We start from the raw sequence: 27,652 nt of genomic DNA on the forward strand, positions 1-27,652 counted from the left end.
TTGTCTGCAGAGAATCCAATGTGTGGACACACATGTACGGACTCTGCGTGATTGCGACTGGTTACATATGTCTAGGTGGGAATGTCTCTGCAGACAACCCCATGGAGCACATGGGTGTTGCAGAAAGACAGGAGGGGGCCACCCTGTGTCACCATTTGAGGCAAAATGGGAATGTGCCACTCCTTGCACGCCCCCCACTTCCGTTCCTGCCAGAATGCCCCCTCCCTTCTTGCCAAATGCGACAAGAGTCAGGCCGTTGCATATGGCATTGCTACTCATCTTCTCTGTCCCAGGTGAGCAGATATTCCAAGAGCAAGTTTCCTATTTTACAGAGTGATACAGTTGCAGATGTTCCACCTTCTGAATATCAGTTCTCTCTCTTTTCAAGGGGACCTTTCTCCAAAGCTTTCCATCTTTGTGAGGCCCAGTCCTCTCGTCGTCCCAGGGACACGATTCTACATACACTGTAGAAATGAATATCGTAGAAATGAATACCGTGAACAAGCAACTTTTTATCTCCTCAAGGAAGGGACTCCAGGGCATTTGTTTTCTAGGACTGATTCATTTAGTACTGTATTTCTCATTCCTAATGCCAAGCAAACAGATGGAGGGATCTACTGGTGTTCATATTGCTTCATTCAAGACCAAGTTCAAAAATGCTCAGGTTCCAGCGACAGAGTTTACATCAACATAACAGGTGAGGGCTCAGCTCTGTCTTGGTGTGCCAGTTTCACAAATGATACTAAAGTGGAGGTCGAATTTATTGCATCTTCAACCAGAAGGAAATGATGCATCTTCTCTCTCATTCTCTTTCTATATCACATTCCTTATAAGATTGTAGTTCTGCCTTCTGCAGAATGTTGGAGTTGCACCAGCCCTTAAACATCCCTCTTCTTCTCTTTCCCATTCAGAGCATTTCTATCCCAAACCTTCCATTTCAGTGAGTTCGCATGAAATAATTGCCCTGGGGGGAAATGCAACCATCCACTGTAAGAGTGAAGAGAACCCAATTGCAGAATTCACTCTGCTGAGAGAAGATTCTTGGGGTAACCGTGAGATCCAGAAGATGGAACCAGGCAGTATTTTATTTCCCATTCTCAATGCTAAACGAACTGATGGGGGGATCTACTTTTGTACCTATTGCTTCCAATCAGACTTGGACTTCAATCAGCGATGCTCAAACTACAGTGACAGAGTGTACATCAACATCACAGGTGAGATTCTGTCTTGGGTCGCATCCATACCAAAGACTCTTATACCACTTTAGCAGTCATGGCTTCCTCCATGTAGTTTGGGAACTGTAGTTTCACCAAAAGGTTAAAGTCTCTGTCAGAGAGTCCATTGCCAGTGTGATGAAGCAGTTGATGATTCTGGATGACATTGAACCACACTCTTTGCCAACTAACTTACCTCACATGGTTGTTGTGAGGACAAAACGAGGTAAAAAACCATTATGCTGGCTTGAGTGTCTTGGGATATAGTTAAAAAAATAATGATTAATTAGCTAATTACATGTCTTAATATATCTTAATATACTGTTGGGGAAATGTATGTTTATATACCATTTTCTATTTTGAAAAGTAGAGGCATTCAGGTGCATAGTCCATAATCCAAGTTAACATATTTTTGTTAGGGTTGCAATGCATTATTTTGGAAGCTGCACATTAGGTAGATCTGCCTTTAAGTCTCTGTTAAATCAAATTTCTCATCTGCCTTTCCTTCACTCCATCACCTGAAAATGAAGGAGAAATTGTTAAAATTTTTGGCCGATTATATGGCATTGGCACATATTGGCTCAGGCCTCTGGTGAAGACCAATGGTTTGACTCAGTATAAAGCACATTTTCTTATGCGCTCTGTATTATTTATTCCCCAGCTACTGGTTTTGATGGGGCAGGGATAATATTCAGGGACTAGCATATGTTTCAGCCTCCTTTCCTGCCCTCTAGCTTCAGAGATTGTGATTCACCTTGCCCATACTTTCAAACATGTCTTTGCACCATTAAGGGGTAGAAAGATGGGGGGGGAGGGAGATGAAATAATTTGGAAGATAAAGTATTTGGATGCTACTCTCTTTGCACAGTGTGCCTGCACAGTATATCCAGTATATGTCTATTGAAGGTGGTTTTGTGCATAGCAAACAGGTCTTTTGATCTGATGCAAATTAGCAGGATGCATTAAATGCACCACAAGCAACATGTCTCAGTCCTTTCTTGGCTGTTTTTATCTTTTATTTTTCCTAACACTAGATCCCTGGCTTTCTAAACCTTCCATCATTCTGACACCAACACAGCAGATTTCTACTGGGATGAATGTCAGCATTGAGTGTCAGGGGGCAGAGAGTTATCTGACCTTCTCCTTGTTCAAATCAAACAACCTGCTAGCATCACAAAAGGCAGAAGAAAACAGAAATGCAACCAAGTTCTTTTTCTCTGAAGTGAGGTTGGAGGATGGAGGGAGCTACACCTGCCGATATTACCACAGAACTGACTCCTTTCTTTGGTCAGAGTCAAGTGATCCCATGGAATTGGTTGTGACAGGTAAGGCGCTTCCATAGGTCTTTCTCCCACCTTTCTTCTAACTCTCACTCTCTGTGCATGAGCTCTAGGGATTATGGCTGTCAAAGCCAAATACCACCCTAGGGGACCTTGAGCCACATTACAAGGAATGGAGGAACTGGGTGTTTGGGTTTGCATCAGCAACAGGTTACTAGAGGCTAGATCAGAAAGGAAGATGATTGCATCCAAGGTGAGGTGCATGGGAGATGGAGGTACATGGAGATAGCAGGAATCCCATCTCAATATTCACTTAAAGTAAAGGTAAAGGGACCCCTGATCATTAGGTCCAGTCGTGGCCGACTCTGGGGTTGCGATGCTCATCTTGCTTTATTGGCCGAGGGAGCCGGCGTACAGCTTCTGGTTCATGTGGCCAGAATGACTAAACCGCTTCTAGTGAACCAGAGCAGCGCACGGAAATGCTGTATACCTTCCCGCTGAAGCGGTACCTATTTATCTACTTGCATTTTGATGTGCTTGCATTTTGACGTACATTCTTGAATAAGACAGATGAGAGGTAGGGTGCTGGAGTGGTAACTTGTAGAACTTAAGGAGGAAGCTGAAACGTCAGGTGGATGACCTTTTCATAGACATAGGGCAGTATGAAAGAACTGCTTCCCCACGGAATCCAGGGCCAGCCCTACTGTTAGGCAGAGTAAATCAGCTGCCCTGCCTGAGACAGAAGATGCAGTGGACAGAGTTGGGTGCCATACCACCTCCGACAGTGCAAGCTCTGCATAACCTAGAGAAGCTGGTGAGTTTTAGTACATGGAGAGGGAGGGAGGAATGGCACCCCCTTGTCCCTCACCTCAGGCAGAAAAATATATTGGGCTGGCCCTGCATCCTGTTGGAAACTACATGTGATTTAATCAACCATCTTGCTGGGACCAGTCACATGGATCATTCCAACTTCAAAACTGGTGCTCTCCTTTCTGGAATGGCAGCAGTTACCCCACCCAGTTTGCCGTGGATTGGGATTGTTTCATCTGCACATATATTCCCAGTGTAAAGGAAAGTGTGTGTATGTGTGTGTGCATGTGTGTGTGTGTGTGTGTGTGTGTGTGTGTGTGAGAGAGAGAGAGAGAGAGAGAGAGAGAGAGATGGATGGATGGATGGCAGGCAGGCATACACACCATTTAAAGCACATGACTCATTCAAAAGAATCCAGAGAACTGTGGTTTGGTAAAGATGCTGGGAATCATACGTCAGCAGCAGAGCAGCCCATAGGGAAGCTGCAGGTGTTACAAGAACTACTGAGGGGAAAACTGGACAATGCTGAGACTGCGTACAAGAAAAGCGCTGATGAGCTTAGACAACAGGGGGAGGAGATCAAAGTTGGGGATAAGGTATGGTTGTCGATGAAGGACTTGCCAATGAAGGGGAGGTGCAGGAAGTTAGAGGCGAGGCGGTTGCGGCCCTTTGAAGTGGTAGAGCAGATAAACCTGGTATCATTCAAACTCCAGTTGCCAGCCTCAATGAAGATATATCCTGTATTCCAATAATTCATTTTGCAATCTTTCCTCACTGCACTTCACCCCACTGTCTCATCATTAATCTTCAATCTTAGGGGGTTGGGGGTCAATCTATGGGAAGCTTTATTGTCCAGCTTCCTCTTAGTGGCTGCATGGTTGGTTCAGTTCTGCCCCACCCTCAAAACAGCCCATTTTAGGAAACTTCTCTGGCAAAAGAATACTCATACATCAATTAAGTAATTAAAGGCAACCTGCAACATTATGCAATGTGAGAATAAGACATTACAACACTAACACCCTCCTCCTTTTCATGGTAACATTGCCTTATCATCTAGTACATCTGTACATATAGACCCAGTTGTTGTTTATTTACAACCTTCGACAACACGTCTCTGGGGGAAACAGAGGCTTCCTTCCTTCCTTCCCGTACTGAGAGTGATGGAAGCCCCTCCTGTCCTGTAATCCTGGCTGTACATCTCCAAGAGAGCGTGAGTGAGACAGAGGCAGCTTCAGAGGAACTGTGACTTTAGACATGGCTCCTGAGGGGGATGGGCAAATTGCCCCCGAGTCCCCACAGACACGATGAAGGAGTAGGGTCCAGGCTTGGCATCAGTCCAACAGGAGGAGGGGCGGCAGATGGAGGATATCCTGTTGGAGAAGAACCCGCCCTTTAGTGAGCTCAAAGTCATCATTGTCAGATGATTGAGCTGTGAGCTCAGACTGAAACTGCTGTGTAAAGGTAAAGGACCCCTGACCATTAGGTCCAGTCATGGCTGACTCTGCGGTTGCGGCGCTCATCTCGTTTTATTGGCCGAGGGAGCTGGTAACCAGCATGACTAAGCCACTTCTGGCCAACCAGAGCAGCACACGGAAATGCCGTTTACCTTCCCACCAGAGTAGTACCTATTTATCTACTTGCACTTGACGTGCTTTCGAACTGGTAGGTTGGCAGGAGCAGGGACCGAGCAACGGGAGCTCACCCCACAGTGGGGATTCGAACCACCGACCTTCTGATCGGCAAGTCCTAGGCTCTGTGGTTTAACCCCCAGCGCCACCCGCGTGTAAATACTACTGTGTAAATACTAATAAATCTAAGCGCAATTAAACTGCCAGCTTGCCGCATCTTTGGTATGAGAGGGACATTGTAAATCCTGACATTTATTTATGCAATATATATGTGATAAATAATAGCACAAAGCCAGCAGTACACACACCATGTGCCAGTAGAAACCAATTCATCAGTTAAAATACTCACAAGTTAATACAGTGATCCAACAGAATAGTTAAAAATTCACATGGTGGATATAACTGTTCAAGGGATAGTTGACCATCTATTTGAGCTATGATACATTAGTGTTATTTTTGTAGTGGTGCTGCCACTTCCTTGCTTGTGAGTTTCACAATGCTGGCACCACCATGAAGTTATTCTGTCCCTCTCACAGGGCACCTCTGCTGTGCAGCTTGCCTTCCCTGACAGGAGTCTCATCCCACCTGTGTTCTCTGCCAACTAATCTCCTGAATAATGGCATAAATGCAGCCTATCGATATTCACACTCTGAGTTGCACGTGGTTTTCTATATTCCACAATAGCCTGCAAATCTTTCCCATTTTACAAAGCCAGACTATTGTGTAAGATCAAAGAATTAAGCATCCCTCTTTTTCTCTTTCTCTCCCTGGATAAGCTTCTCCCAAACCTTCCATCTCAGTGAGCCCAGGTGAGGTGATTGCTCTGGAAGGAAATGCCAACATCCACTGTAAGACCGAAAAACAGCAAGAAGCAGAGTTTACTCTACACATAAAAAATTCATCAAATACTTATGAAAGCAAGAAGATGGGATCAGGAGAAGTTCTATTTCCCATTATCAATGCCAAAGAATCAGATGGGGGCATCTACCGCTGTAGATATTGCTTAAAGTTCAAGAACGCGCAAGAATGCTCAAACTACAGTGATGAAGTACACATCAAAGTAACGGGTAAGATCCTGTCTTAATCCTTGTATGCATCTTTTGCAAATTGCACCAATACAGGATTTAATTTGCTGCAATTGTAAATGAAATTAGAAACATGTGCTGGCTCCACCATTCCTTAGTTTTAAAAGGAGGTATCTCTCCCTCTTCACATCACAGTTGGGTATCATTTCAACATTTGTAAATTATGGATTCCCTGATTTCTACAGCATCCTGCCTCTCTGTCTCCTGGCCCTGCACCTCTCCAACTCCCTCTTCTGCCTCTAATTCTGAACTGCCCTCTGCCCCAGACTCTTCCTGCTCACTACACCCTGTCACCTGTGTATGACCCTGTGTATGACACAATGCCGGCACCACCATGAAGTTATTCCACCATTTAAATCCCTTTATTCTAAGATTATTCAGGCTTGTTCCATGTTTTTGTTGTTTACTGCTTGTGGTGTCTTTTTGTTGTTGATTTGCATGTAAACCAGCAATACACTATTGCTGCTATTTTCTTTGGGGTTGATTCCAATAATTCATTTTGCAATCTTTCCTCACCCCACTTCACCCCACTGTCTCATCATTAATCTTCAATCTTAGGGGGTTGGGGATCAATCTATGGGAAGCTTTATTATCCAGCTTCCTCTTAGTGACTGCATGGTTGGTTCAGTTCTGCCCAACCCTCAAAACATCCTGCTTTAGGAACCTCCTCTGACAAAAGTTTTGCTTCCACAACATTTTCCATGGTTGCAGAGGAGGCCAGTGAACAGGGATGTCTTTTCAATCCAAACCCATCCATGAGATCAAGGATTAGGATAGCAGTCTTAGTTGTGCAAAATAGGAATGCATGTCTTGCATATATTATACAGTGGTACCTCTGGTTACAAATTTAATTTGTTCGGGAGGTCTGTTCTTAACCTGAAACTGTTCTTAACCTGAGCTACCTCTTTACCTAATAGGGCCTCCCACTGCCGCCGCGCTGCTCCCGCTTGATTTCTGTTCTCATTCTGAGGTAAAGTTCTTAACCCGAGGTACTACCTCCAGGTTAGCGGAGTCTGTAAGCCAAAGTGTTTGTAACCCGAGGTGTTTGTAACCTGAGGTACCACTGTATATGATTTGCCTAACTCTTACTGCATTTTCTTGGTCAAATTTCCATCAGAACATGGTACGTGTGCTGTTGATCCTTTTTTTTACAATACGTATTATATGCTGGATGGGACTTCCTTTGTTGATATAGTCCCTTTTAAGGCTAGCTTGTGGGTTGTATGGGAGGTTGTTAGAAATTCTGGAATGTTGAGCTCTAATGCAGATGTTCCTCATTAAGGTCTCACGGCCAGTGCTGAATGCTAATCAAAGACCTGTGATGGGAACAGGTGTTGATTCCTTTGGGATGGAGAGGGTGAGCACCATAATTAGCACTCTCTTAAATCTGGGTTGGGGCTGGTATGAGGGAGCTTTCATCCTGAAGGGATGACCAGTGCCTGTTCGGACCTTAGATTGTCCTTTGCTTTCCTGCTCAGCCTGCTATGATTTGCATGTTTTGTGTCAGGCAGCTAGATGAGATAGTTTTGTTATTTTCTTGGCTTCTGAGCAGTCCTAAACTGTGTAATCATGTGAAGTTTTTGCTTTTAATAAAGCCTTGTTTTTAAAAATAAAGGGTTTTTTTATGAGAACTGACTTTGGTTCAAGTTACTGAACCTCCCAGCTGACCCCCAGGCAGAGCTGAACCTGACCTTCTGCTCTCTTCAGCCAGGACCACCCAACCAATCCATTGGTCAATGAAATTTCAAGCCCACATTATGGACCAGTAATTCTGAATGGAACACCCAGCAAATGACCAATCGTAAACTGACCACTTTTGGATGCTCCTGCAGTGACACAAGAAACTGGAACGCAACATGTATCCCTGCCATCTTATTAGTGGAGCAGTCAGTTGGTCCACTGCTTGCAGACTTAGTATGCTTTGTATCATCTCTCTGGCTCTAGTCAGAATAAAAAGGCAAGTGGAGTAGATTAGAAGACTGCTTCCATTGGCAGGTAGATCCCGCAGGCTTATGTTCTTAGAAATCAGAAGTAAGTCCCACTGAACTCAATGGGGCTAAGTATGCTGAGGGCCACAGCCTTGGAGTAATCTCCCTCCCCACCCTGCCTTCATCACAACCAACAATTGAGTAGTAACTCTTCTCTGTCTCCCTCTGCAGCAAACACTTCTACATCCATGGAGATCCACATCCGCCTGGGAGTTGCTGGCTTGGTCCTGCTTTCCTTGGTGCTAATCATGGCTGAGTTCATGTGCAGCAGGCAAGGCTGAGAAGCTCTGAGTCAACTCAGTTCCACAAGTCAAGACCCTTCCTTGAGGCATCCGAGACAAGCAAAGCCACAGGAATCCCATAGAGATTGGTTTCATTTCTTGTTCATCTGAAGGCCAAATTTCTATTCTGTGATAACACCAAGAACCTTTTCGGAAGGGGCTGGGGTAGGGTGAGAATACTGGAGGCTTCTGTTTCTGTGATTTTTTTGAGCTTTTTAAAAAAGTTTGGACAGGGCCGTCTTAAGCATATCCGGCGCCGTGGTGCAAAGATCCTTGCAGCAGCACCCCACCCTGCCCCGTTTCCCGGAGTTGTCAACCTCCTTTTTTTAGGGAGGGAAGACCAGCAGCAGCGGAGGGAGCCTCTTGGGACGGGACGCGCTGCCGGCGAGGCACCCAGCTTTGCGGGGCTGAAGGAGGAGGGCAATGGTTGGGGGGCAGCTTCTCCAGCAGGGAAGAGGCGGAGGCTGGATGAGGCACCTCCCAGCTCAGCTGGCTGCTTCGTGCTGCGGTGGCCATGGCAGGCACAGGCTCCGGGTGCTGCGCTTGCATGGTGGAGGCGGGTGAGGGCAGCGAGCGGGCCGGGGGAGCCAGCCGTGTGGAGATCCGTGGTGCCCAGGGACGCGGACTTATAAAAAATATTGGGGGGGCCCGGGAAAGCTCATGAATAATAAATAAGCTCATGAATATGCAAATAAAGTGGCTCCGGCCCCAAATAGGGCAAGCCACGCCCCTGGTGTGGCCAGTCGGGATTCCCCTGTTCTCGCGGGGGCTGAAACGAAGCAGCGAGGCAGGAGCCCCCACCCCCGGGGATTCCCTAATCTCGCGGGGGACGGCCGGGGCTCTCAGACTAGGGCGCGCGGCTGGCTGGCTGGCTGGCGAGGGGCGGCGGCGGCGCTCTGCTGGAAGGGCGCCCGAAATTATTGGGGGGGCTGAGCCCCCCCAAAAATTTTTTTGAGGGGGCTCGAGCCCCCTCAGGCCCCATGGAGTCGGCGCCTATGGTGGTGCCTGATGCCCAGCTTGAAGATGAAGATGGCTAGCAGGAGGGGTTCCTGCACCTCCCGATAGGCGAGCGAGCTGGCCTGCACCGAGCGAGCGAGGGTTTGTGCACTGCTCCCGCTTCCCTTTTCACCTTCTGGCACTCCACAGAATTCGGCTCCTGCAGGCTAAAAGGGGAAAAACTGAGCCAACGCTCAGCAGGAGCATACACGCACCCTCGCTCACTCAGCGCGCTCGTTCGGTGTTCCCCGGACTCTCACCTGGCACCCTCCAAAACTTGGCGCCCTGGCACCCCACACCACTAGCATCTATGGGTAAGACGGCCCTGAGTTTCGAAGACTTAACTTACTCTTCAGCTAAGCCCTTCTCAGAGAAAACACATTGAAATAACTAAGCGAATCATGTGTATTAACTCTGTAACTTATGATTTTATTCCTTGTCTGGGTGTTTTGCTTTGTTTTTTTATTATCTCTTATAGTAACCGTATCAAATGAAAAGCAATAAAAAGCATACCCGTCCATCTAAAACCAATGTGACTGTGAGTTAGGTAATTGCTTTTCTGTTGCTTTGAACTGTGATTGGGCAGGAGTAGCAAACTCCACGATGCCCATCCTCAGTGAGAAAGCAGCTCCTGACATCCAGCAGGGGAAATGAGAGGATTTTCGGGGTATGAGAGCGGAAGACTGTTGTGTGGAGCCAGCATGGAAGAATGCTAGTGCATATCCCCTGAAGGAAAGGAAAGATCCCTAGTTTAATTCAAGGGTGGCAAAGGCAGGGGGCAGGGTTTATAGGAAGGGTGGAAATGTCCAAAGCTATTGTGGGGTGCTATTTTAGGGACGGGGGTGGAGAGAGACCATTGTCAAAGCTCTGCAGAATACTACCTCCCTCTCTCAGAGTCTCTGAGATAACCTGATGCCCTGCCCTGTTATTACAGTGTCGCTGCACAATATTTGGCTTCAGGCATCAAAACATCTCAGGCAACTCCTGACATGAAGTCATTCTCAGAGGATTCCAGGAAGTCTGCCTCATCGTCCGCTCAGCCTACAATGAAAGATGAATATAGACCCTTATTTTGTAGAAAGAGGAACCCTGCAGAGCCCCCTTGTATCACTTCTGTTTCTCCTGCTTTTGGAGGAAATGGAGTATAACACAGAGTCAGATGTTGCACACAGTGGTTGTCACCGTTAACTTCAAGGGAAGGGACTGCCTGCCTTTCTAATGCGGAACGAGTGTAGCTTGGTAGCAGAGCATCCGTTTTGCATGCAGAAGATTCCCAGTTCAATTCCTGACATCTCCAAGTACAATACCGAGAGAATCTTGCCTGAAATCCTGCAGAGCTGTTGTCAGTCCTTGCAGACAATACTGGGCTCAATGGACCAACTGACTCACTCATTCTGAGGCAGCTTCCTGGGCTCCTTGCTTTGCTAAGTCTGAGGTCTCTCAGTAACCTTCTAGTTTTGTTAACGGAGAAAAATCGAAGGAAGTAGATTAAAATTTGACTTTCATTTTATTTTAATGGAAAGATTTCACCACAATCAAACTATGATTTGGAAGTCAGGGAGAACTCTGGTTAATCGAAATGGAAATGGAAGTTTCTAATATCCTACCTGACAAAAGAAGAAGAAGAGTTTGGATTTGATATCCCGCTTTATGACTACCCAAAAGAGTCTCAAAGTGGCTAACATTCTCCTTTCCCTTCCTCCCCCACAACAAACACTCTGTGAGGTGAGTGGGGCTGAGAGACTTCAAATAAGTGTGACTAGCCCAAGGTCACCCAGCAGCTGCACGTGGAAGAGCGGAGACACGAACCCAGTTCCCCAGATTACGAGTCTACCGCTCTTAACCACTACACCACACTGGAGGAGGCACATGAGCCTGAGGCTTGCTGAGGTTCTTTTATATAGAAGAAAACCATGAATGTCAGAGCTGGGCCTAGGACAGCATCAGAGTAAGACAGAAATAAGTATTTGAGAGGTGGTCGTTCCTCTGCAGTGGTGAGCCATCATGACTGCAGTCCCAATGCCTCTGTGGAGCTTAAACTAACAACTCACTCACTATGTATCTGTGAGTCTCTACAGAGGGACATACCACCAGGTCTCCTAATTGTTCCTTATATGTGCGTTTTTGACCAAGAGGGTCCAAAGTGACAGCATAGGCACAATATCTTTGGGGAGGAGGCAGTAACTGACCAGAGCTTGAATTTGCCATGATGTACAACTGGGCATACTAGATTTCTTTTGCCCCCAACAATACTACTGAGATGTTCCCTCTCTGAGAACTAGAAAAATAAAAAATAGGAGTTGTGTTCCACGCCAAACACTCAGTCCTTCACTTCCTCTGGTTTTGCAACCATCAGATAGATGCAAACTAATAAGGGATGTGGTTGGTCAGGCAGCTGTGGGAACGGAAGAAGGACAACAGCACTGGCCGATCAGAGAGGAGTCATTTGTTCTGCGGAAGAGCTGCATCACAGAACATTGCTGGGTTTCAGCGGCAACAGCCTCCAGCTGAGACCTTCACTTGGGAGACAGCAGAATTAGGAGCAAACAGAACAAACAGCTGGCTGCAGAAGCCAAGCCATGAAATTCCCTCCCAGCATTCTCTTTCTAGGTTGGTATCACTCCTTGGAGTGCGGTGGGATCAGAGTGTTTGCAAGAGCAGGCCTGGGAGATTGGCGGCCCAGCTTCCATTTCTTTTGCTCAGATATCTTGACTCTAAATGGATCCTCTCCTTTCCAGGGTGTTGGCTGAGCAGGCAGTGGCAGATCTCCAGAGGTGAGTGTCAGTCAGCTGTGAGAATGGTGATAAAAAATAGGGGGTGAGAAGAATGGGAACTAAATGCCGTAGACTCCTCCAACCAGGACTACTTTTCTCATGGTAGACTTTCTCTGTCTCATATTCAAGGCTTTTTCCCCAGTCAGAACTCAGTTCCGGCACCTTTTAGGTGGGTGCAGTTGCCATTCTCAGAGAACAAGGGAGGCTTTCATGGTGATTTCTGGTACCTCTTTTTCTAGAAAAGTTGAACTGCTCATATTTATTTGTCTCTAGACAACCTGTCAAGGAAACCGTCCTCCCAGTTATCCACGTCAATTTATTTCTCTTGGGTGCAAGGGCTGTTTAGACACAGGGATCCTTAGTTCTGCCCCTCCCACTGTAAACATCACTAGATACTAAGGGAGAACCTTATCTTTCATTGCTTCCCGGCTGCATGAATCGCAACTGGCGCTGTCCTGCCTGTCTCCTGTGTCTTGGCTTATGCAGGAGAGTGAGCAACCGAGTGACATAAAGGACCTTAGGTTCTGGACTCTTCCACTTCCTCTCCACCCTGTCCTCCTCCAATGTCAACATGGTGTGGGATGTAAACACAGAAGCAGTCAATGACAACATTCCTAGAGTGTACATGGAGAGGGATGTCTGTCCAGCAAGCAGGTAAACTTCCTGGGGACGGGCTTCCTCCGCATGTGACCAGAGGTGGGTGTGGCCTCACCTGTGCAGGTAATGAGAAAAGCACAGGGCAGGCAGCCATCTCTCTCTCTCTGCCATCACCTTTCGAAGAAGCAGGATGCCCTCTTGGCTCTCAGCCAAGAGAGGAGAGGGCTATCTCCCTATAAGATAGATTCTAAGTGTATTTTACCTTTTTAAGCCTGTCTGCCGTCTGGGATCATATTGTGAACAGATCGTGAGTAAACTCTTTTATACTTTTATAAAGACTGTGTTGTGTCTTGTATTTTAAGAGGGAACAAAGGGGAAATTACCAGAGTAATTATTATAGAGGTTCTAGAGAACCTGTGCACACGTTACCGTTGCGAACTTAAAGGGGAATGTTTATAAACTCTGCTGATATTTTGGGAACTTGTTAGCACAAGTTGGATAAGGATATAACTAGTCAATATATCCTCTCCTGCACCCCAGAACATTCCCACAAAGGGTTAGTGGCCCCAGTATTGCATATTTCTGCGTATTTTTGAAGGATTGCATTGGATTGTGATTTTGAGTTGAGTAGTATTTTTCTGAGTTAACTTCCTGGTAAGCACATGGTCCTTTGTTCCATTGTGCAGTGGGGATTAAGCACCCCCCCTTCCCTCAGAGTTCACAGTGACCCAAGGCAGTGAAGAATTGTTTTGTATTTTGAGATTTTGATTTTAAAATTTTGAGAAATTTTTGAAATTTTGAAGAATTTTCAAATTTTGGATTTAAAGATGGCTAGAGCAGCTTTTGATAGTGATGCCAAGCTAGGAATGCCTGTGCTGAATGAGTACAATTTCATACACTGGAAGCAGCGCTTGATAGCATGTTTAGATTATAAGCATATTTTGGAAGCTTTAAAGCCTCAGCCTACAGGATCGTCTGAGGAAGATTTAGCCAAGATAAGTGCTTGGAAACGCATGAACAGCGAAGCTAGACACATAATTTTGAGTGGACTTTGTGATGAGCAGCTATCATTAATAAATAGTACAGATGATGCATCTCAAATCTTAAGAGATATTGAGCGTGTGTATGGAGAATCTAGCATAAACAGCTTCAGAAACTTGGTGTGTAAATTAACCAGATTGAGGATGAGTTCAAAAGAGGAATTCACAGAGCACATCAACAAGTTTACTGAGATTATTCAAAGAATTGATCTGACTCCCAAAGCTTTTGATGAGGATACAAAGATAGCATTTTTGTTATCATCACTTGGACCACGCTTTAGCGCATTTGTAAGTTTGATGGATCATAGACAAGGTCTGACTTTTAAAGACTTGATTGTTATTTAAAAGAAGAATGCAGAGATAGAGCTGAATCTCCAGTGAGAAATGCTAGAAGCAAGGACAGTAGTTATGCATCTAGGCAATGTACAAAGTCCAAAGAGATGCCTAAGAAAGTGATTTGCTTTAATTGTAACAAAGAAGGACACATTGCAAAGAACTGCAGAGCTCCTAAGGCAAAGAAACCCCACCCCTTTCAGCCAAAAGGGGAAAAGAAGGGGAAATGTGAATGCACATGGTTACTGCAAGAAAGGAATTTAGCTGTCCAGAATCGTGAAAATAAACGTAACAAATGGATTTTAGATTCAGGTGCCAGTTCGCATTTTTCATATAAAAAGGACTATTTTAATGAAATAAATGATGAAGAAGGATCTGAAATTGAGATTGCAGATGACAACATTGTTAAAGCAAAAGGTGCAGGTTCCATGAGCCTGAAATGCAATATAAACAATGAATGCATTGAGAACACAATCTCTAGAGTTTTGTACGTTCCAGAGCTGAGCTGCAATCTAATCAGCGTGTCCACTTTGGACAAGAAAGGTTTCCAGGTCACATTTGGAAATGGAGAATGTAAAGTGACTAGAAATGGCAAAGTGTTTGCTCAAGCAAAGCTAATAAATGGTGTATATGAGCTTGATCTTTCAGAGAACCAGTCTGCAAAAGTGGCACATTCCAGCCAGAAGGATGAAGCAGATCTGGACCTGTGGCACAGAAGGCTTGGACACAGGGACACCAACGTCATTCTGGATCTACAGAAAAGAAATCTTGTAAGAGGTTTGCAGGTAAAGCAGAGCAACAAAGCTCCAGCAAAGTGCATAAGCTGTATTACTGAGAAGGCTATAAAACCTTTATTTCCACGTTGTGCAGAACAAAGAAGCAACAAAGTGCTTGACATAGTGCACACTGACATATGTGGACCCATGAATGTTCCCTCACTGGGAAAGAATAGATATATTTTAATATTTCTGGATGACTTTTCAAGATTTTGTGTTGTATATTTCCTCAAAGAGAAAAGTGAGACAGTGGACAAGCTCCAGGAAAACATTGCCATGGTCAAGAACAAATTCCAGAGAGCTCCAGCTGTGTTAATGAGCGACAATGGAGGTGAGTACTGCTCAAATGAAATGCAGGCTCTCCTGGCCAAAGAAGGAATTGCACACGTAACCACAATTCCTTACACACCACAGCAGAATGCCATAGCTGAGAGAAAGTTTAGGTCCATTATGGACATGACAAGGTGCATGCTAAAGGATGCACGTTTGCCACAAAAGCTGTGGGCCGAAGGAGTGTATACGTCGGTCTATTTGCAGAATAGACTGCCAACTAAAGGTCAGAGCGCACACCATTTGAACTTTGGCATGGGAAAGCTCCCAATCTGTCGCACATACGTGTGTTTGGAAGTCCGTGTTACTTCCACGTGCCCAAGGAACACAGACACAAGCTTGACTCCAGGGCAAAAGCAGGTATCCTTGTGGGATATGCTTCTGGAGGCAAAGGATACAGAATTATGGACTTACAAACTGGTAAGACGAATGCATACCATGCGGTTTATTTTGATGAATATGGAAAAGTAGACACTAAGAACACTGTTGTGGATTCTTCAGATGAGTCGGAAAGGACTCAAGAGTTTGTATATTTCCCTTTTGAGACCCCACAAAGTAATTATCTGCCTTCGAGTGTTACAGTGCCCCCTACAGGCGACGCACCAGAAGATGCAGAGGACCAGAACCCTGGCAGCACCAGAGACGAAGATGAGGACTCAGATGGGGACATGCCTGCATTGGAGGAGAATGAGGAAGCTGATGCGGTCGCAGAACCAGAGGTCAGGATCTCATCCAGAACCAACAAAGGTGTCCCACCATTACGGTTGTCCTACTTTGCAGGGTCGGCGTTTCCACAGGAACCTTCCACTTGGGAAGAGATACAGGAGATGCCAGCTGCAGAAGCCAGTCTCTGGAGGAAGGCCGCGCAGGAGGAGATGGATGCACTGCATCAGAACAAGACCTGGACACTCACTGAGCTGCCTCCCGGTAAGAAGGCCATTGGCAGTAAATGGGTTTTCAAGGTTAAGAAGGGGTCAGAAGGAGAAGTGCAGCGCTACAAAGCTAGACTTGTGGCACAGGGATTTTCACAGCGTTTTGGTGAAGACTATGATGAAGTTTTTGCACCAACTGTGAGGTACAGCAGCGTAAGAATGCTTTTAAGCATTGCAGCCTCCAAGAAAATGAGGGTGAAACACATAGACATTGCTACCGCTTTTCTACATGGGCAGATTTCAGAAGAGATTTACATGAAGCAGCCCAAGGGTTTTGTAAAACCACATGAGGCACATCTAGTGTGCAAACTGCAGAAAGGACTTTATGGACTTAAACAGGCTGCCAGAGCCTGGAACCAGAAGTTGCATAAAATGCTGACGCAACTTGGGTACAAGCAAGGCGACGCTGACAAGTGCTTGTACAGTAAGTCAAATAATGGACAATTCTCATATATCCTAGCATTTGTTGATGACCTGATTATTGCCACAGCAAGTGAGAGAGACTATACACAGATAGTAAAGCACCTTAGCAAGGAGGTGGAGGTCAAGGAGCTAGGAGATGTCCAGTACTACCTCGGGATCCAGGTGGAAAGAGAAGAGGACGGCTCATTTCTTCTCAGCCAAAGACAGAAGATCCACGAGCTAATTGAGCACATGCAGATGCAAGACGCACATCCAGTTGCTACACCGATGGCTACTGACTTCCTGAAGAATCAGCAGGATTCGAAGCAGTTGCCAGACAACAATGACTACAGGTCGGAGATTGGTAAACTTTTGTATTTAGTTACCACATGTAGACCTGACTTAGCTAATGCTGTGGGGATTCTTAGCAGAAAAGTGAATTCTCCCACTGAGCATGATTGGGCAGGTGTAAAGAGGGTGGTGCGATATTTGAAGGGTACCATGAATTGTAAATTAAGGTTACCAGCCGTCAGAGACCCTAAGTTGGTTGGGTATACTGATGCGGATTGGGCTGGGGATAATGCTGATTATAAATCAACAAGTGGTCATGTTTTTATGTTTGGAGATGGACCTGTTTCATGGGGCAGTTATAAACAGAGCTGTGTAGCATTATCTTCCACAGAATCAGAATATGTTGCAGCAACAGAAGCCTGCAGAGAGATCGCCTGGCTTGATCAACTCATAAAGGACTTTGGGTTGGTGAGAAAAGGGCCTGTCAGCTTGCTAGAGGACAATCAAAGTTGCCTGAAGCTGACGCAGAGTGAGAAGTTCCTGGCCAGAACAAAACACATTGGGGTTAAGTACCACTACATACGCCAGATGATCCTGGATGGACTTGTGGAGCTATCCTACTGCAGCACCCAAGAGATGACTGCTGACATCCTGACGAAACCCCTACCAAGAGAGAGTTTCCAGAATCTACGTGTCAAGCTGGGACTCTGGGTGGTTGAATAAAGTTGTTTATGTTTTGTATATGTTGTATTGCCTGAGAAGGGGTATGTGGGATGTAAACACAGAAGCAGTCAGTGACAACATTCCTAGAGTGTACATGGAGAGGGATGTCTGTCCAGCAAGCAGGTAAACTTCCTGGGGACGGACTTCCTCCGCATGTGACCAGAGGTGGGTGTGGCCTCACCTGTGCAGGTAATGAGAAAAGCACAGGGCAGGCAGCCATCTCTCTCTCTCTGCCATCACCTTTCGAAGAAGCAGGATGCCCTCTTGGCTCTCAGCCAAGAGAGGAGAGGGCTATCTCCCTATAAGATAGATTCTAAGTGTATTTTACCTTTTTAAGCCTGTCTGCCGTCTGGGATCATATTGTGAACAGATCGTGAGTAAACTCTTTTATACTTTTATAAAGACTGTGTTGTGTCTTGTATTTTAAGAGGGAACAAAGGGGAAATTACCAGAGTAATTATTATAGAGGTTCTAGAGAACCTGTGCACACGTTACCGTTGCGAACTTAAAGGGGAATGTTTATAAACTCTGCTGATATTTTGGGAACTTGTTAGCACAAGTTGGATAAGGATATAACTAGTCAATATATCCTCTCCTGCACCCCAGAACATTCCCACACAGGGAAGGGGAAGTTAAAGAGCCCCCCCTCTCTGCTATCTCAGAAGTGATTCATTGGTTGAAGGCTATATTGCTGGCCCTACAGCTGTTGCTCAGTTCAAAATATGATTCCTACTTCTTTTGAAAACAGCTTGGTGATGAGGAATATGTGAAAATATAGATATATGTCAATTGGAAAATGTTACTGATTAATATACGTACCACACTTTTGTGGATTTTTGTATCCTGATACAGGTCTATTACAATTCTCCCATCTCACTCCTGTTATCTTTCTTTCCCAGGACAGCTTCATCAAAAGCCTTCCATCTCAGTGATACCAAGTCCTCGGGTCATCCTAGGTGAAAAATTCTATATCCGCTGTGAGACTGAAAATAACTCAGAAGCAACTTTCTACCTTGTCAAGGAAGGGAGTTCAGCGGCTGTGGATTCTAAGACTGCTTTATATTATACAGATTTTCCCCTTTCTAATGCCAAACATGTAGAACCCAATGGCGGGTTCTACAAGTGCAAATATTGCTTTACGGAAAATACATGCTCAGAATTCAGCAATAACGTTTATGTCAACATAACAGGTGAGAATTTTGTTCTATCCTTAGACCTATTCATGTGCAGGGCATCAGTTACATTGAAAGCAAAGCAGTTTCTCGTTTTAATCCCTAACCCTAATGTCCCCACTCCTTCAGCAACAATCACATGCTACATGTGGTTGTCTGCAGAGAATCCAGTGTGGACACACATGTAAGGACTCTGCGTGATTGCGGCTGGTTACATATGTCTAGGTGGGAATGTCTCTGCAGACAACCCCACGGAGCACATGGGTGTTGCATAAAGACAGGAGGGGGCCATCCTGTGTCACCATTTGAGGCAAAATGGGAATGTGCCACTCCTTGCATGCCCCCCACTGTGTCCCCCCACTTCCGTTCCTGCCAGAATGCCCCTCCCTTCTTGCCAAATGCGACAAGAGTCAGGCCGTTACACATGGCATTGCCACTCATCTTCTCTGTCCCAGGTGAGCAGATATTCCAAGAGAAGGAGAAAAGTTTCCTATTTTTTAGACTGATACAGTTGCAGATGTTCCACCTTCCGCATATCAGCTCTCTCTCTTTTGCAGGGCAGTTTTATCGAAAGCCTTCCATCTCTGTGAGTCCCAGTCCTCTCATCATCCCAGGGACACGATTCTTCATCCACTGTAGAAATGAATACCATGAACAAGCAACTTTCTATTTCTCCAAGGAAGGGACTCCGGGGCATTTGTTTTCTAGGACTGACTCTTTTATTAGTGTATTTCACATTCCTAATGCCAAGGAAACAGATGGAGGGAGCTACTGGTGTTCATATAGCTTCATTCAAGACCAAGTTCAAAAATGCTCAGGTTCCAGTGACAGAGTTTACGTCAACATAACAGGTGAGGGCTCAGCTCCATCTTGGTGTGCCAGTTTCACAAATGATAATAAAGTGGAGGTCGAATTTATTGCATCTTCAACCAGAAGGAAATGATGCATTGCTTAACATATCTCTCATTCTCTTTCTGTATTACATTCCTAGAAGATTGTAGTTCTGCCTTCTGCTGAATGTTGGAGTTGCACCAGCCCTTAAACATCCCTCTTCTTCTCTTTCCCATTCAGAGCATTTCTATCCCAAACCTTCCATCTCAGTCAGTTCGCATGAAATAATTGCCCTGGGGGAAAATGCAACCATCCACTGTAAGAGTGAAGAGAACCCAATGGCAGAATTCACTCTGCTGAGAGAAGATTCTTGGGGTAGCCGTGAGATCCAGAAGATGGAACCAGGCAGTATTTTATTTCCCATTCTCAATGCTAAACGAACTGATGGGGGGATCTACTTTTGTACCTATTGCTTCCAATCAGACTTGGACTTCAATCAGCGATGCTCAAACTACAGTGACAGAGTGTACATCAACATCACAGGTGAGATTCTCTCTTGGGTCGCATCCATACCAAAGACTCTTATACCACTTTAGCAGTCATGGCTTCCTCCATGTAGTTTGGGAACTGTAGTTTCACCAAAAGGTGAAAGTTTCTGTCAGAGAGTCCATTGCCAGTGTGATGAAGCAGTTGATGGTTCTGGCTAGGACTTGGCTCAAATCCCTATTCAGGTGTGAAACTCATTGGATGAGATTCAAGCACACTCTTGTTGTGAGGACAAAATGAGGTAAAGAACCATTCTGCTGGCTTGAGTGTCTTGGGATATAGTTGAAAAAATAATGATTAATTAGCTAATTACATGTCTTAATATATCTTAATATACTGTTGAGAAGATGTATGTTTATATGCTGTTTTCTATTTTGAAAAGCAGAGGCACTCAGGTTCATAGTCAATAATCCAAGTTAACATATTTTTGTTAGGGTTGCAATGCATTATTTTGGAAGCTGCAGCTTAGATAGATCTGCCTTTAAGTCTCTGTTAAATCAAATTTCTCATCTGCCTTTCCTTCACTCCATCACCTGAAAATGAAGGAGAAATTGTTAAATTTTTTGGCCGATTTTATGGCATTGGCACATATTGGCTCAGGCCTCTGGTGAAGACCAATGGTTTGACTCAGTATAAAGCACATTTTCTTATGCGCTCTGTATTATTTATTCCCCAGCTACTGGTTTTGATGGGGCAGGGATAATATTCAGGGACTAGCATATGTTTCAGCCTCGTTTCCTGCCCTATAGCTTCAGAGATTGTGATTCACCTTGCCCATACTTTCAAACATGTCTTTGCACCATTAAGGGGTAGAAAGATGGGGGGGGGAGAGATGAAGCTGAAATAATTTGGAAGATAAAGTATTTGGATGCTACTCTCTTTGCACAGTGTGCCTGCACAGTATATCCAGTATATGTCTATTGAAGGTGATTTTGTGCATAGCAAAAAGGTCTTTTGATCTGATGCAAATTAGCAGGATGCATTAAATGCACCACAAGCAACATGTCTCAGTCCTTTCTTGGCTGTTTTAATCTTTTATTTTTCCTAACACTAGATCCCTGGCTTTCTAAACCTTCCATCATTCTGACACCAACACAGCAGATTTCTACTGGGATGAATGTCAGCATTGAGTGTCAGGGGGCAAAGAGTTATCTGACCTTCTCCTTGTTCAAATCAAACAACCTGCTAGCATCACAGGAGGCGGAAGGGAACAGAATTGCAACCAAGTTCTTTCTCTCTGAAGTGAGGTTGGAGGATGGAGGGAGCTACACCTGCCGATATCACCGCAGAGGTGACTCCTTTCTTTGGTCAGAGTCAAGTGACTCCATGGAACTGGTTGTGACAGGTGAGGAGCTTCCATAGATCTTTCTCCCACCTTTCTCCTAACTCTCACTCTCTGTGCATGAGCTCTAGGGATTATGGCTGTCAAAGCCAAATACCACCCTAGGAGGCCTTGAGCCACATTACAAGGAATGGAGGAACTGGGCGTTTGGGTTTACATCAGCAACCGGTTACTAGAGGCAAGATCAGAAATGAAGATGATAGCATCCGAGGTGAGGCGCATGGGAGATGGAGGTACATGGAGATAGCAGGAAGCCCATCTCAATATTCACTTACTTGGGGCATATATGGGAATGTGATATGGCTTTCTGCACTTGTGTCATGTAATCATTGGCCGGAAGGATATTCATGGCCCTGGAAATAAATGAGATCCAGCCATGAGATCCGTGTTTCTGTATGTCTAGGGAATGAAGAGACCAATACCATTTGACTGAAAGATGTTTGAACTATAAAGATGTGGAAAAGTACATTCTTGAATAAGACAGATGGGAGGCATGTGCTGGAGTGGTAACTTGTAGAACTTAAGGAGGAAGCTGAAAGGTCAGGTGGATGTCCTTTTCATAGACATAGGGCAGTATGAAAGAACTGCTTCCCCACAGAATCCGGGGCCAGTCCTACTGTTAGGCAGAGTAAATCAGCTGCCCTGCCTGAGACAGAAGATGCAGTGGGAGAGAAGTGTTAGAGGACAGAGTTGGGTGCCAAACCACCTCCCACAGTGCAAGCTCTGCATAACCTAGAGAAGCTGGTGAGTTTTAGTACATGGAGAAGGAGGGAGGAATGGCACCCCCTTGTCCCTCACCTTAGGCAGAAAAATAGCTTGGGCTGGCCCTGCATCCTCTTGGAGAATACGGGTGATTTAATCTTGCTGGGACCAGTCACGTGGATCATTCCAACTTCAAAACTGGTGCTCTCCTTTCTGGCATGGCAGCAGTTACCCCACCCAATTTGTCGTGCTCACGGGATTGCTTCATCTGCACATATATTCCCAGTGTCAAGGAAAGTGTGTGTGTGTGTGTGTGTGTGTGAGAGAGAGAGAGAGAGAGAGAGAGAGAGAGAGATATGGGTGGGTGGGTGGATGGCATACACACCATTTAAAGCACATGACTCATTCAAAAGAATCCAGAGAACTGTGGTTTGATAAAAATGCTGGGAATTTTAAGTCTGTAAGGAGTAGCTTCTGTGAAAACCAAGGCCTTCCTAGGATTATTGATGGGAAAGCATGGTGCTTTAAAAGTTCTTTAGCTTTCTGGTGTGTTCACAGCCAAAGATGGTGGGTGTCCATACTGTGCAGTAGATAGAAAGCTTTTGTCGTAAGAATGACCCCCGCAGAATCAGACCCAAGGCCCAACATTCTCATCTCAGAGTGGCCACCCAGAAGCTTATGGGAAGCCCACAAGCAGCTTAATGCATGCAACAGCCCTCTCGTGCGCATGATCTTCAGCAACAGATGTTCAGAGGTATACTGCCTGTGGTGGTGGAGGTATAGCACATGCACGGCCATCATGACTAGTCCAAATGCCATCCTGAGTGACGTGGTCATGTGGGGGCTAATGGATGCATGTATGGGAACTGGGAGGTGGTCTTGTGGAGGTTAATTGATAGATCCAAAGGCCAATAAGAGGATCATTCCTAATAGCCACTGGACACTGCACAATAAGCATTAGTAGCATTCTAACTATCACCTGGTTTTACAGACAGATTTGCAGTCATCCTGTGGGCAAGCATTGCGGCTGGACTTTTCCTTCTGATTCTCTTCCTGCTGGTACTTACCTTTATATTGTACAGAAAAGGCAGAAAGGGTAAGTGGACCTCTGAATGGACTGCTTTACAATGGCTGAGATTAAAGCATGCAAAACTGTTTTTCTAGTGGTATAGGTTTTCAGTGACCTGAACAGCAAGTTATCTTTTCGCATCTCTAGCAGAAGAAAAATTTTCTGTGTGTGTTATTTGGATGACAACTCCAGCATGGCCAATAGTCAGAGCTGATAGGACTTGTAGTCTAAAACATCTGGGGGGGCACCAGGTTAGGGAAGGCTGGTCTTAAGAGTTAGGGTACATGGGGAGGGAGCAGAACCCACAATGCTGCTCTGAAACAGATTGGGACAAGAATCTCATACTCTCTTTCTGATCTGCAGGTTCCACAGCCCACAAAAGAAGTCAACCACCGAACATAGTAAGCTTTCTTGGCAACAAAAACTTCCCTGTAAACAAAAACCTTTATGGCTGTGGACATCCTGCCAACCTCCTACACTCCAGACCCTTCAATCTAAGAAGGAAAAAAGAACATCTCTGCCAGTGTGGTGTAGTGGTTAGGCGTGGTGGACTCATAATCTGGGGAAACCGGGTTTGCATTCCCGCTTCTTCACATGCAGCTGCTGGGTGACCTTGGGCCAGTCACACGTCTCTGAAGTCTCTCAGCCCCACTCACCTCACAGAGTGTTTGTTGTGGGGGAGGAAGGGAAAGGAGAATGTTAGCCGCTTTGAGACTCCTTAGGGTAGTGATAAAGTGGGGTATCAAATCCAAATTCCTCCTCCTCTTCTTCTTCTTCTTCTTCGGATTCACTGACAGTGTATAAAGCAGCTCAGTTTTATACCAGAAGTTTGTGGAGAGGGAAGCCTCATTCCAAATGTACCCCTTTAGCCTTACAGTTGCAGAGTTATGTAAAAAAAAAAGAAAGTGTGATCCTGTCCGGCAACATTTTATTTATTTGTTAGCAGTAGGCTCATTTGACTGTGGATGTGTAAGCATGTGCAGAGTGCCAAGTAACACTCATCCTCTTGAGAGTGGAGTGGCAGCCCCAGTTGCAGTGGCGGAGCTTGCCACTCCTGCAGCACCCAGAGCAGCGGGGCAGGGAGTTCCTGGGGGGGGTCCATTCACGGCCCGTTGGCATGAACCTCCCAGGGGGAATTTTGTCACCCCCCTCTGGCATGGCACCTGGGGCAGAGTGCCCCCACCACACGCCCCTTCCGATGCCCCTGCACAGATGCCATTTGCTCCTCTCTGGAAGTTGCTGTTCAAATTCCTGTCATTTACACATTCTCATTCATCATTCCCATTGTCCCTCTAGAACAGGGGTAGGCAACCTAAGGCCCGGGGGCCGGATGCAGCCCAATCGCCTTCTCAATCTGGCCCGCGGACGATCCGGGAATCAACGTGTTTTTACATGAGTAGAATGTGTGCTTTTATTTAAAATGCATCTCTGGGTTATTTGTGGGGGCATAGGAATTCGTTTATTTTCCCTCCCAAAATATAGTCCGGGCCCCCACAAGGTCTGAGGGACAGTGGACCGGCCCCCTGCTGAAAAAGGTTGCTGACCCCTGCTCTAGAAGATGTAGTGGCAGAGACTGAATGCTAAATATCTCCCTCTTCCTCCCCCCTCCATAGCCCCTGGAATCCGACAGCAGAGAAGACCCTGATGGAGTTTCTTACGCTGCCCTGAACCACGGGGCCCTGAAATCCAAACAGGTACCCGATGCTGACAGGATCCCTGAAAGCTGTACTTACGCAACATTGGCCCAAGGCAGACCAAAGTAGGACTGACAAGCAGGACCTCTTAGGATGTAGAGACTTCTGGGACCTCGGCTGATCCTTGGTTTGCAGGGACATTTCTAGCACGACAATGCTTCCTAGTAGAGTCTTCTTCACCGAGAGAACCTGTATGTATGTACTCTTCTTCTTTGACCACTGACTACCTCCTTTCTGTAGAGTTCTTCCTTAGGCTCCTGGATCACTAAGGCGGTTTGGCCCTGCGGTTGAGAACATCGCCTAATCCAGTGTTGAGAATCTTCAGCACTACATTTTATCATATGTGGTGGACGTCTAAGCTAATAAAAGTTTTCTGGGAGATGATATATAATGAAATGGGGGGAAATGTTTAAAATAACTTTTGCTTTAAAAAAAACCCAGAAGGTTTTCTATTAGGAATTATAGGTACCGACATTTCAAAAGATCAGAAAAGACTTTTTACGTACAGGACAACAGTCACTCGGATGCTATTAGCCCAGAGATGGAAAGAAGACAAAGTCCCTGGAAAGCTGACTGGAAAGCTCAAGAACCAAGAGGACAAAAAACTTCAAAAAAAGAAATGGGGTGGGGGAAGTTATAGTTTATTTAGGAGACCACTGTAAAATGATGGATACATTAGCAGGATTTTAATCTCACTTGTAATGTAACAGATACCTTGGATAACATAGATTGATACAAATGATAGATTATGCAATAATATGCAGATTTTAATGTTGATATTAACACCCATGGAGGGGGTGGGGTGAAGCCGTGAGATTCAGAGTAATCTATATATATGAATATGTATTTGGATTGTTATAAAGTGGTACCTTGGTTTACAACCATAATCCATTCCGGTTGTAACCGGTTGTAACCCAAGACGCACTTTCGCTAATGGGGCCTCCCCTCCCCCCCCAAAAGGGTTGTAATCCCCCCCAAGAATGGGTTGTAATCCAAAAAAAGGGGCACACACTTGCAGGTTTGATGTGCTTGTAATCCAAAATGGTTGCAAACTAAGGTACCATTGCAATTCTATATTTGTAAACTAAAATAAAAAATATTTCAAAAAAGATAATCTTCAACTCTGTGGATTGAATACTCTGTACTCAGATTCCCAAATGCATGTTTACACTGCTAGCCTTTAAAAAATTGTCTTTTTATTGAAACCTGGGCATCTATGCTTAGGTCTGAGCCAGGAGCACACTCAAATTGCAAACCTGCGTCTTCAGGGGGAGTGTTACCCCGTCCAGCACAAACTGAATCCCTATTCCCTGTCCTGCCTTCTGACTGACTGTCAGGGGCTGGACTGGGGAGGAGTGGGGGGGCTGCTCCCCCTTCTCCTGAACCTTCCCGAAACCAGGAGGACAGTGTCGATTTAGAGCAGTGGTTTGCAGAAGGGCATAGTCCACAGTCTGCAGAGGGCAGAAGCTGGGAAATCCTAGAAGAGGAAGAGCAGGAAGAAAGGGAAGCCATGGGAGAGAGGCAGCCGACAGACTCATTGTCTTTGGAAAGCATTCCTGAGCCCCCCTCGCCCAGGACTAGGCGGGCTGCGAGAGTAGCTGAACAGAGAGCTGAGAGAAAGCCCAGACCAACCGGCATGAGGATGACGTAGTATGAGAGAGACGAAGGGGGTGGGACTTGACTTGGAGCGACACCATTTCTAGAGAGAGAGACACATCCCTTTGTCTCTCGCTGTGATTGTTGAATAAACTAATTGGTCAGAACTCTTCTTTTCTTTTATCTGCTTCCTTGCGGCCACCATGGGATTCACTGAAGCCTTGACACTGACCAAGAGCACCTCAGTCTTGCCTGGACTAAGTTTCAATTTGTTGGCCCTCATCCAGCCCTTTAGTGATGACAGACCGAGTTGAGAACCAAGAAAGCTGCCTTGGACTTGGGCAGAAAGGAGAACTAGAGCTGGGTGTCGTCAGGCTACTGGGGACAACAATCCCCCAAAGTCCAGGTGACCTCTCCCAGTAGCTTCATGATAACATTTCTTTCCGTGCAAAAAAGAACAATAGTGAATGTTGCATTTAGTTGCTGTTTCAAATTCACAATAGGAAGCAGATTAAGACTGAAATCTTAACCCCACTTACCTGGGAGTAGGCCTCACTGAATGAATTAGGATTTATTTCTTAGGTTAGCATAACGTAGTTAGGAGTGCAGGCCTAATGGATATAGGATGCCTTTGGCACTTCAGGGGAAAAGGGGGGGGGGAGTACCAGTATATATCAATGAATATCTAAACAATTTATATTGCAGAGCCATTCATGTATCTATTCACACATATATGTGTGCCCTTATTTTTTAAAAAAGTATGTTATAAAGAACAAAGATTGAAACCTTTCAGTGCAAGAGTCAGTGCCACAGTGGCGGTTGAATATACAGATGGAAGGAAATCCACTTGGTTGTTCATTTGGAACAGATTCCCAGGATCCAATCCAGAGTAGCAATATTTGGCACAATGCTTCCTGGTCGCTGCCTCTGGCTGACTCATGAGTCGGATGACAGATGATGCCACTACTTCTTCCCTTTTAGTCTGGATTTTTTTCAGACTCTGCTTGTGACAGCTTTTTTATTTTTTGCCCTGTTCTTGCCCTCTTGGTTTCCACATGAGCCAGCTCTTTTCACTTGGATAGTTGTAGAGAAAACATACTGAGCTACAAGGACAATTTTGCCTGATTTTCCCTCACCCCGCACTGCACTTCACAAGCAGGAGGCGATGTGAAAGACTACGAGGGAGTCAATTTAGATTTCACAAGGAAGAAGGCTGAGCT

The 27,652-nt window shown here is 45.4% G+C and overlaps 1 protein-coding gene across 5 annotated transcripts in view; it reads left to right on the forward strand.

Moving 5' to 3' along the window:
* Positions 1-27,652, forward strand: part of LOC309517640 (immunoglobulin superfamily member 1-like) — a 54,937-nt gene that overhangs the window by 2,526 nt on the left and 24,759 nt on the right. For 2 of the 5 annotated variants that reach the window (XM_082196951.1, XM_082196950.1), the window contains exons 4-7: positions 389-697; positions 912-1,214; positions 2,249-2,539; positions 5,709-5,999. In XM_082196951.1, the coding sequence (XP_082053077.1) occupies positions 389-697; positions 912-1,214; positions 2,249-2,539; positions 5,709-5,999 (1,194 nt within the window). Of the gene's footprint in view, positions 1-388; positions 698-911; positions 1,215-2,248; positions 2,540-5,708; positions 6,000-18,379; positions 18,671-19,037; positions 19,108-19,209; positions 19,504-19,723; positions 20,027-21,083; positions 21,375-27,652 lie in introns of those variants that run through there. The other 3 variants (XM_082196953.1, XM_082196954.1, XM_082196952.1) reach the window with 3 other exon arrangements.

This window comes from Podarcis vaucheri (genome assembly GCF_965113315.1).
Source record: "Podarcis vaucheri genome assembly, chromosome: 13".
NCBI lineage: Eukaryota > Metazoa > Chordata > Lepidosauria > Squamata > Lacertidae > Podarcis > Podarcis vaucheri.